The sequence below is a fragment of the Pteropus medius genome, unplaced genomic scaffold (assembly GCF_902729225.1).
Source record: "Pteropus medius unplaced genomic scaffold, Ma_sr-lr_union100, whole genome shotgun sequence".
Lineage (NCBI taxonomy): Eukaryota > Metazoa > Chordata > Mammalia > Chiroptera > Pteropodidae > Pteropus > Pteropus medius.
Window position 1 is genome coordinate 804,904 of NW_024356248.1, and position 10,425 is coordinate 815,328.

Sequence of the window (10,425 nt, forward strand, 5' to 3'; positions counted from 1 at the left end):
CAGAGAGGAAGGGCGGGGTCGGCGGCGGGCGCGCCCAGACACCGGGAAGAGCCGAGTGGGCGGGGAGGTGCTGGGGAGGAGGAGCTTGGCGAGTCGCGGAGCCGCGGGGGACGGGCCAGAGCCGGGACTCACTGTCACCTGGTCCCCAGGCTACCCTAACGCGGCAGCAGCCGAGGTAGTGTTGACCACTCTGCGCGAGTGGCTAGAGCAGAACAAGGACAAGGTGAGGCCTGGGCCCAGTTGAGGGGACTGGACGGGGTGGGGTGGTGGGGAGCATCCGGCTTGACTGACCAGCCCCATCAGTCACGGTGGAGAACACGGGTGCAGAGCCCATGGTCCTCGAGTTCTGACGCCAGTTCTTCCTGCACCCCCTCTCCTTCCCTGGCTGGTTCCCTCTCCTGCACACACCATGAACCCCTTCCGGGAAGGGCGTAGCCTAGCTCTAAGTTCAGGGCCGAGGGGAGTCCCAAGGGTAAGGCAGGTGACCCTGCAGGACCAGAGTCAGTTATAAGACCCAGCCCCAAGGAGAGGGCAGCTCTCCAGCCCACACTGAGCAGGCCCTGGTGCAGGTGGACCGGCTGATCATCTGTGTGTTCCTGGAGAAGGACGAAAACATCTACCTGCAACGGCTCCCCCACTACTTCCCCGTGGGTACGTATCTGCTGTGGTGCAATGTCCCCACCAGCCCCTGCCCCTCCCCACCCACCCCGGGCAGGTTCTCAGTGTCCTCTGCCTTCCAGCCTGACGGCACCCCGCCACCCACCCTGACCAGGACTGGTAAGCAGGGCCTGGCCCGCTGTGCAGCTGCCCACTAACCTCCTGCCCACTAACACACCCGCTCCCCCTCGCACTCACCCCCACGCAGGGCGGCAACCTGGGAGGCAGAGGGCAGCCCACAGCCCACCACACCCTCTAACCTCTCTGTTCTGCCCGCAGACCTGCTGCAGCCCACCGGACCTCGCTCCCAGCTCTGAGGCCACCGCAGCCTGCAGCTGGGCCTGGGCCTGGCCACCACCCTTCCCCCCAGCCCCGCCCCTCGGGAGCCTCCTAATAAAGGCCACTCTTGTGCAGCTGCTGCTGTGGAGCCCTGGCTGGGTGAGGGAGGCAGAGGCGTGGGTGGCGAGAACTCTCGGTGAGCTAGGCAGGGGAGGCACTGGCCGGACTGCAGAGGTGGGCAGCAGCACTTTGCATTTATTGAGGGCCTGCCCCCAAGGAGCTCACAGCCTGAGGGCCGAGCCCCCGCATGTGCTGGGATGGGGGGGGAAAGAAGGTAAAGGCAAAATGGCAGGCAATGCAGACACCGCGACCCAAGCAGAGGGGGTGCAAAGCAGGCACAGGCAGGGGTCCTGGGGGGGGGCAGGGGGATGGCAGCCTGGCAAGCCCTGCCTAGACCTGCGGACCAGACCAAGCTCGGGTTTGAAGGCTGCCCCTCTGCCACCAGACTGGGGCCACCTGGGGTGCACAGGGGGTGCCCCAGCTCCCCCGACCTGCTGAGCGAGGCCCCACCATCATGTCGACCATGCGGCCCCCTGATGGAGGGCAGGCAGCTGGGGTCTGGCACCCTGGCCAAGACAGCAGGGTGGACACAGAGCCTATGAGGGGACAGCGTGAAGCCTCGATGGTCCTGGGTCCCTGGGCAAATCCCTAAGAACTTCCGAATCTTCACGGAAGCCCCTGGCCCAGCTAAGGAAGGAAGGGGGGAGGCGTGAAGGAAGCAGAACCCCAATAACCAAGAGGGGACCCCAAGAGGCCTAGCCCCTCAAAACTGCTGCCGGTAGGGAGGCTTAGGGGTGGACAGGCGGAAGGCCGAGAGGAACCCACCTGGGGGGAGAGGGACAGCCAGACACATAGCAGGCAGGCGGGCAGCAGCAGAGCAGGGACACGCACACGCGGCTCACCACCAGCATCCCCTTTAATAAAACATGGAAGGTTGTGTGACAGGGAAGGGGAGAGTGAAATATGACCATTTACAACCACACAAAAACCTCTGTACATGTCTAGCGCCTGGCAGAGGGGAGGGCAGCAGGGCAGCGGCGGGCAGGGCCAGCCCTATTTGTAGAGGATGTCGTAGTGTCCAGGCCGGTAGAGAAGGTAGACCTTGGGCTCGGAGCCCTCGGGGAAGATGTGCGGGTTGGTGGTGCCGCCCTCGCCGCGGTCCATGTACTCCACCTGGATGGAGACGCTGAGGGCCTGGGCCAGCGCGATGATGTGGATGTGGTCGCTCTCCTTGCACATGGGCTCCACCTCCTGCGGCGCAGGTACGGGTCAGGGTACGGGTCAAGGCCCGGGTCTCAGCACCCCTTCCCCATGCCCCTACTGACCCCGGAGCACTCCCTCAGGCCCCGGTGCTCCCCACCCTGCAGGGAGAGAAAAAGGAGGGCCCCCGAGTCTGAGAAGTGGGGCGGGAGCCGCACCTGCTGGCAGAACTCCTTGACAGTCCGCCCACCCTCGATGAAGTGCTCGAAGAACTTGCTCTCCCGCTGCAGGTAGCCGGAGGTGAGCAGCCGCAGGTAGACCACCAGGTAGTCCGAGGTGCTCTGGTCGTTGAAGGAGGCCAGAAGGTCGGCTACTGAGGTCTGCTTCTCCACCTGCTCGATCAGGTCCATGAACTGCCACCGGCGGGGACAGAGGGCAAGATGAGGGAGGAGCTAGGTCAACCCTGCCATGGCCAGGCCACCCACCCTCCACCCTGGTTGAGCGGGTGACAGGCGACTGGGCTCACCGTGTTATGGAAATCTTCAATTGTGAACTCAGTGAAGCCCTGGGACACCAGGTCCTCTTTGCTCTTGGCAGACACAGCCTTGAACCTGGCAGTGGAAGGGAAAAGGAGGCCGTCATGGGCTCCTCAGCCAGTAGAGCAGGGGCCCAGAGAGGCCAGCCCAGGGGTGGTGACTGGCCCTTATCCCTAGCTAGGAAGGGAAGCCCCCATCACGAGCCTAGCCTATTGGCCAGCCTCAGGTGGAACTGTACCTCCTAGGCATCAGGAGGGAGGAGGGAGTCCCCCAGGCCCCTTCACAGAACCATCGCCCAACTCCTTCAGTGCCCAAGTGCCACCCCCTCACCTCTGCAATTCCTTGCTGTCATCCAGCAGCGCCTCCAAGTGGGAGAACCCAAAAGCTCGATAGAAGCAGTTCCCGTCGGGCCTGGTCTTGCGGATGTACGAGTACTTTTTGTGGAGGTCCTGCAGAGGCAGCCCCCCAGCCCGTGCCCATCAACATCAGGCAGGGCAGGCCAAGGAACCCCCTGACAAAGGGCACACCACAGCAGTGGCAACTGAGCTCCAAGCTGCCGCCTGCTGACTCTGGTGATGGGAGTCAGTGACCCACAGCCCAGAACCCCAAAAGCCTCAGGAAACCATAACTTGTGGATACACTGGTTGCAGGAGCCACCAAAGTAGTCAGCAGCCACTGGCCACACCATCCTCCATCTCCAGTACCCAAAACAGTGCCTGGGTCTCCCACAGCTATCTGTTCAAAAAATGAGCAAGTGGGTCAGTCCCTGACTGATGCAGCTTTTCCAGGGAATCAAGTCCTTCACACCATGCGAGGCCAGGGCAAACTGGCTAGAGTCGGAGCGCAGTGCTGGGGGCACACCACACAGCCCCGGGGTGGGAAACTGCCTCCCTTGGCTCCTCCTCAGCGCCACCCCGCCCACTCACGGGTACCATCGCTGCGCGATCTTTTCCAGTTTCCTCTTCAAACTTCATGGAATTTCTTCTGTCAAACCCGCCCACGAATAGACCGCCAGTCCTGGGGGCAGGCCCATTCCCTGGCCCGGGCACCCTCCTCTGCTCCCCGATGTCCACTTCTTCCCTGCTACGTTCTCCTTAAACCCCAACCCATCTCCCAGACGCCCCTGCTCCCTTTCTGATGACTTCACTCCCACCAGCACAGCCGCCCGCGCGGCCTTCTCTCCTGATCCTCCGAGCGCCTGAGGCTGCTGCCAGAGCCAGTCCCCTCCCTTGGTGACTCAAGGACACTGTTCCACAGTCTCCGGCTCCTCCTGCATCATCAGTTTTCCTCTCTCTACAGTTTAGACCCATCAGCATATAAACACAGGGCTAGTTCTCACCTTAAAAAAAAAAATCCTTCACTTCACACGAATTGCTTTCCAGCGACTACCCAGTTTCTCTGTTCTCCTTTACAGCGAAACTGCCCGTGAAGTCTGGGCTCAGCCCCGCTTCTCCTGTGAATGCAACCTAGGCAAGCGTTTACTCTAGTCAAGGTCATGGATACCCTCCTTAAGTCCGAGGGTGAAACACACCTCCCCAGACTGGCCCCTCAGTGGCATCCAAGCATGGCGATGCCACCGCCACATGGCCTGTCGACCCCACCTTCTCCTTGTCCTCTTCCTACCCTACTGCCACTCCTCATCTCCCTGTGAAGGTCAGGGCCGCCACCAAACCACAGAGCACCCTTCCTCAAGACACAGTGCGTCATCTGCCAGAAGATGGTCATGACGTACATCCATCCACAGTGACTGCAACATGACACAACCCTGCTCAGGGCTGGGGCAGCTGCTTATCAACTAAACTCACTCTTGATGTCATCAATCTTGGGACTTAAATGGCCCTAAATGTAACTCTTGCCCCTGCTCCATCTCAGCCCTGAACTCCAGTTTCTTTTTCTTTCTTTTCTTTTTCTTTTTTTTGTGAGATAGTACTTTACTTATTTATTTAATGGTGACATTGCTTAACGAAATCCAGTAAGTTTCATCTGTACATTTTAACAGTACGACATACATATATTTACACCGTGTGTTCACCTGAACTCTAATTTCAACTCCCACATCCAATCGCCTCGCTGACACCTCCTCGGAGCTCCCCAGCCGAATCCTGACCTCCTGACCTCCGCCTGCTCCTTCCTCACCGCCTTCCCCTCAATCAGCTGCAACTCCGCCTTTCAGCTGTTCAAGCCAAAACTGCCACTGCTGACTCCTCCGTCCCACCACATCCAATCCAGCGCAGATCCTTTGGGCTCCATCTTCAATACATCCGGTATCAAGAGCTTCTCACTCCTTAATTCTGCCACTTCCGCCTCCTGCTGGTTTTACCGCACAGTTTCCACCTCAGGCCTCCCTGCCCCCACCTGCTGCTCAGTCTATCCTCGCCCCAGCCGCCAGCAACCCGGGAAATGTGGGGATTCTGTCCATCTCCCTCCAAGTCCTTTCTCTGGCTACAGCCCCCACATCACCCAGTCACACCGGCCTCCACGCCGCTCCTCAAACCACCAGCGCAGTCCCGCTGGGACCTCAGCCCGCACCGCTCCGCCCCGGCGGCCGCAAGCTGCTCCTGGGCCTCTATTCGCTCCTCGCTCCAACGCCACATTCTCAGCGAGCCCTTCGCCGAGCACCCTCCTTAAAACTGCAAACCCTCCCGCTCCCCGGCTCCTTGTCCCACGTCGCTTTTCTCCGCAGCACTCACCGCATTTCAGTCACCCCCGGCTTACTGTCTTTCCACTGTGAACTGTGAGCTTTGTAAAGGCAGGATTTTGTCAGTGGAGGTCCTCACTCTGTCACCAGTACCCAAAGCAGTGCTTGGCCCACGGTTCACGCTCATAAATGTGAGATCAACAGCTCACGATGCGTACAAAAAGCCCAAGTCACTGCAGCTACCAGCTCTGCTACTAGAATGTAGCGCATACTCTGCGCATACTCTATGCCAGGTCCTTTGCTGAGGGCTAGTGTCCGTTATCCTATTAATTCTCACAGGGAGCCATTTCACAAAGTCACCCAGCTCTGCTTGGGCTCTGCCACCTAGGCTTAGGCTCAGCACCCAGGCGTAAAGGTAGGCACAGCACAGAGTGGGGGTGTCAGACCTCTTGCACAGACAGCACACAGTGGCTACTCGAATATTCATTGAATTACTCGATGGAAGAACCCAAGGCCCACCCTGTCGATTTTACCAGGGTGGCAAAGGTGTGACAGGTAAGTCCTGAAATGGGGGCCCCACTCCACTAATCCACCACATGGGAAGGGCCCCCGGCTTCCTAAGTCCTGGCTGAGCGCTACGCACCACCCGCCATCATCTCCTCCAAGCCTCACACTCGCCCTGTGAGGCAAAGACCTCTCCGCTCAGAGGTGAGAGAACAGAGGCTCCGTGAAGCTCAGCACGCTGCCCACGATCACACAGCTGGAAGTGGTGAAGCCATGACTCAAACCCAGGTCTGTCAGGTCCCCGAGCCAGTGCCTTCATCTCTCCACAGGCCTTTTGGGTAAATCATAAACACGCTGAGCAAGGGGTCAGAGTGGACCACAAGCCACACACAGCTTGATCTGGCCCACAAGTGTGTTGTTTGGTCCACACATTTTACATTTGAACTAGCCGCCAACTGTAAGAATCTGAAGATTTCACATCAAAATAATTTCTAGTTTGTCTTGGAAAAAACATCTGGCAACAATGGAGTGACAGGCATGGACACTCCCATCTGCCTCCGGTGCTTCCACTTCCTGATAGTGGCTGATCCAGGGCTGTGCTGCTGACGTTCACCACCTGACCTGGCCACCTTCAGTCACTTGGGTACCTGCCTGGCCCCAAAGGCCCCTCCTTTCAAATGGAAGGTTCTAAATATCTCTGATCTTTAGGGGGAGAAGGAGGAGTAACATTTACTAAGCCCCCAGCTGTGCCAATGAATACTGTTTATGCATATCCACGTCACATTTCAACCTCCCAGCTCACAGAAAACAAAGTGAGTAGGTAAAGGACTTACCTGTTTGTAAGTGATACAGCAAGGCCTGGCACAAAGGTCTGTAGGCTCCTTCTCCCCACTGCTGCCTGCCTCTCCACAAAGATCCCGAAGACAGGCTACGGGACACACTCCTGCCACAACCCTCCGCCCAGACACAGCCCAGCCCATTCAGCACTGAGACCATCAGCTCCCTGCAAGCTAACCTCACAACCACCCTCAACAACCACAGGCCTATGCCTTCATCATCCTGATTTTATAGATGAGGACCCCACATCTCAGAGACACTGAAGGATCTGCCAAGGATACAGCTGCTGTGTGGAAAGTCAAGATCTGAACCGGGGTCTTTTGATTCCAGTCTGTGCGCTTAACCAGCAACCAGAAGGCTCCTCTAACACCCTACCCTGCGAGGCCAGGCCCAGCAAGAAGCAGGTGTGAAGCAGGTGCGCTCCTGCCCCTGCCCCCAGGGCTCTTCCTGCCCCCTTGGCCAGGCTCCCACCTTGATCTTCTGTTGATAGATGTTGTCATCCTCAGCATACTCCTTATACAGGACTGAGAGCTCCAGCCGCTCCGAGACCAGAGGGTTCTGCACGGCAATCTGCAGAGAACAGGAAAGCCATCATGCTCTGGCAGGCAGAGGCAGATTTAGTGATCCACACCTACCAGCCAGAACACTTACACCAGGGGTGCCAGGTCGTTCACCTAGTGGCACAGTGACCCCCCCACAAAGGCACCTAGTGTCTACCACAGCTGGGAGAGGAGGAGGCTTCCAAAGCAGAGATAAACAAGAGGCCTGGAGCCTCGCCTATGCATCCCCACAACAGGGCCGCTGACCACAGTCCCTCACCTCTTGCTGAATTCGGTCCTGCTGAGCCATGATGGCTTCATCATAGGCAAGACAGTTAACACCTGGAAAAAGGAAGAAGGCCGAGGATTACAGTGGACCCTGGCTGTCTCCACTCCAGGCAGCTAGACCGAGGACAAAAGCGGCCAGGAGAGCCTGCAGGCTTAGAATCTGGAAGTATGCATCTCGCCCCCAACCGTGTGATCTTGGCAAAGTCCTTTCCCCTCCCAGGCCTTGGTTTTCTCATCTTTAAAATGAGGGGGCAGAGGTGATGTTGGAAAGCTGGGGGTGAGGGTGTTAGAGCTGGGGGTGTGCTTCTCCAGCTCTAACACCCCCGCCCCCGCTTTCTAACATCACTTCCCAGCAGCCTGGGAACGCTCTGGGGCCAGGAAGGGTCTCCTGGGGAAAGTAAGATGAGGAGGCAGAGTCCTGGGCAGGATGAGAGCTTCCTGTGAGCCTGCACCTAACTTGACCACACCCTTCCTCCTCCTGCTGTCCTGGGTATTCTAAATGGTGCCCATTTTACAGATAAAACAAATGCAGACAGGTGAAGTAATCTGCCCGAGGTCACAACTAGTGAAGGCCTGTGGTCAAACCCAGGTTTGCTTAATTCCAAAGGCTGAGCTCTCAGCCACAGCACCTCTCCTCTGCCACCTCACTGCACAGAACTTTCCTCAGCTGTAAGGGGCTAACACGGGACGGGTACTGTTTGTTAAGTGCGCATCAGTGAGTTGGACAGGTCTACCCTATGGACCCCATCTGAGCAGCCACTGGTGAGCAGCCAGGAGCCAGGAATTCTGGTCTTGGCTCTTTCTTAACTTATGTGACCCTGAACAAGTCCCTTCTGAGGGCCTGGGTCTCCCAGTGTTCAGGCCTTCAAGTGTGCTGTTAGAATGGGGGGTCAGGGGGAACTCAGGCTGCAGAATGACTGTCAAGGCCAATCTTTTTGGGACTGAGCATCCTGGATCCTTACCTGGGACTGGACCCAGCCCTTTCACTGCCCTGCAATGGTGCTGTCCCCTCCCACCCAAGCGACTCAGTCCCCAGCGCCTAACTCGTAGGTGAAAAAGGAGAAGGTGGCACCATTTTGAAAGGTCCAACTCGTCAGAGATCTGAGAAAACAATGCCCAGGAAGGCGGAAAGGGGCTGCAAGGCCAGAAGAGGGGGCTCTACCGGAAACGCAGGCTGCAGTCCTCAGGGACACACCCGCGGCCGCTCACACCCCTGGGCAACCGCAGCATCCCTAGCGGCTGCCCGGTCCTATATGCTTCGCAGCCCGGAGTAACTCGACGCCCTCCCGGGTGCGGACTGCTCTAGAGAAGGAGAGTGGCCGGACCCCAGCCTAGGCCTCGGCCTGCCTGCAAGGACCGGGACGGCGGGGATGGGGACTCGGGAGCCCGGCGCCGAGGGGGCTGGGCGGGAGGCGGGGCGGCCAAGGCCCCGCCCCGGGCGCGCACGATGGGGAAGTGCCGCGGGCCTGGGCCGCCCCGCCCGCTCGCCCGCCCGCTCGGCCGGGGGTCGCGGCGGCGGCAGCTCCTTCCATTGTGAGGGGGAGGGGAGGCGGCGGCGGCGGAGGAAAGGGCCGTCCGCTAGCTTCATCCTCGGCCACCGGCCGTCCCGTCCTCGGCCTCTCCGAGAACCAGCGGCCCGGCATCACCCCTGCTAGCCCGGGCCGGACAGCCCTCCCTCGGCCAGTACCTTCGGAGTCGCTGCCCAGCGGCTCCTGCTTCTGCTGCTGAGGTTCCTCCGCCGCCATCTTTAAACAGCGCCGCACTGCCGACCGCTTCCGGGTTACCGATTGCCCTCCTCCCGGAAGAGAGCCCCTCCTCGTGGCCCCTCCTTGGCAACGCCCCTGGCAACGGGATCCCCTCGGGCGTTGTCACCTGAGGTGTTCGCAGTTCCTGTGGCCGCCCGGGCCGTAGGAGCCCAGGCCCAGTGAGGGACGACTGCCCCACCCACCCTCTACCCGCGCACCTGCTTGGCTCCATCTTCCCAGGCTCCCAAAGCTCCCGGTGCTGAGAGGAGCCTCATGGATCCTGTTCAGTTTTCTTTTCTCTGGAGTTTGAAACGCGGATTGTGTTATTGAGATAAGTAGGAAAGTGAAATTAAAATCACCGAAGGCAGCATTCCTGAGGTGGGCTCCAGAGCTCACGGCAGGCGATGGCAGTGGGTGCCTGGCCGAGGAGACGGGGAATCGTGCGAAGATCCGAGCCTGAGACACCCCTTTCTACCAGTCTTGGTCCTGGGCGGGCTTTGGTGCTCTGCTTCCTGCAGGGACAACATGTCCCCTGGAGTCAAGGCCAAAGTCTTGAGACCTAACTTTGGACTCCGTGGACTTCTGATTATGAGAAAAGTAGGGGTTTTTTAAAACAGGGAGTTAATAAAAAAGGGAAAACAGATTAGTGGTTGCCAGGGGGTTAAGGAGCGGGTGGGGCCTGGAGGGAAGTGGGTGTGGTTGTAGATGTTACCAATGGGGGAAAGTGGGTAAAGGGTACACGGGATCTTCCCGTGTGATCTATTGAAATTGCCTGAGTTGTCTAAAAATAAAAAGGGTTAAAAGTGGCAAGGTTTCGGATGCTGAAGATGCGGTTTAGAGAGGTTACAGTCTGGGGCTCTACTTCCCAAGTTTTCACTGCTGAGGGCCTTTTTCATGACAGAGCAGTGGTCTAACACTCGAAGAGGCTGCGCCTGAGCCCCGGTGAGAGTACAGGAGTGGAATACGGCCGAATGTTTTCATGAGCTCCGTCCAGTCCTGCAGCAGGCACAGTTGGTGCCTGGGCTCACCACACAGCCCACGGTGACCTTCTCATGGTAGTGCTACAAATGTCAAATCTGTGTCCCAGAAACAGTGCAAATTGCTATTTATTGGGTCATGGAGCCTTGCGGTTTCTTTCAAAT

General features: G+C 58.7%; 2 protein-coding genes across 4 annotated transcripts in view; one reads left to right on the top strand and one right to left on the bottom strand.

Moving 5' to 3' along the window:
• The window catches only part of MACROD1 (mono-ADP ribosylhydrolase 1), a 139,636-nt gene extending 138,566 nt beyond the window's left edge, over positions 1-1,070 (top strand). For 2 of the 3 annotated variants that reach the window (XM_039860014.1, XM_039860013.1), the window contains 3 exons: positions 150-223; positions 570-651; positions 937-1,070. In XM_039860014.1, the coding sequence (XP_039715948.1) occupies positions 150-223; positions 570-651; positions 937-974 (194 nt within the window). In that variant the 3' untranslated portion in view covers positions 975-1,070. Of the gene's footprint in view, positions 1-149; positions 224-569; positions 652-740; positions 778-936 lie in introns of all 3 variants that reach the window. The other variant, XM_039860015.1, reaches the window with a different exon arrangement.
• Positions 1,071-1,894: 824 nt separating this feature from the next.
• Positions 1,895-9,362, bottom strand: OTUB1 (OTU deubiquitinase, ubiquitin aldehyde binding 1). The gene is made up of 7 exons (XM_039860016.1): positions 9,226-9,362; positions 7,531-7,592; positions 7,183-7,281; positions 3,063-3,181; positions 2,723-2,807; positions 2,415-2,609; positions 1,895-2,247 (listed from the first exon to the last, which is right to left on the bottom strand). The coding sequence occupies exons 1-7, from the start codon at positions 9,281-9,283 to the stop codon at positions 2,050-2,052; spliced, it is 816 nt and encodes a 271-aa protein (XP_039715950.1). The 5' UTR covers positions 9,284-9,362; the 3' UTR covers positions 1,895-2,049.
• Positions 9,363-10,425: the final 1,063 nt, after the last annotated feature.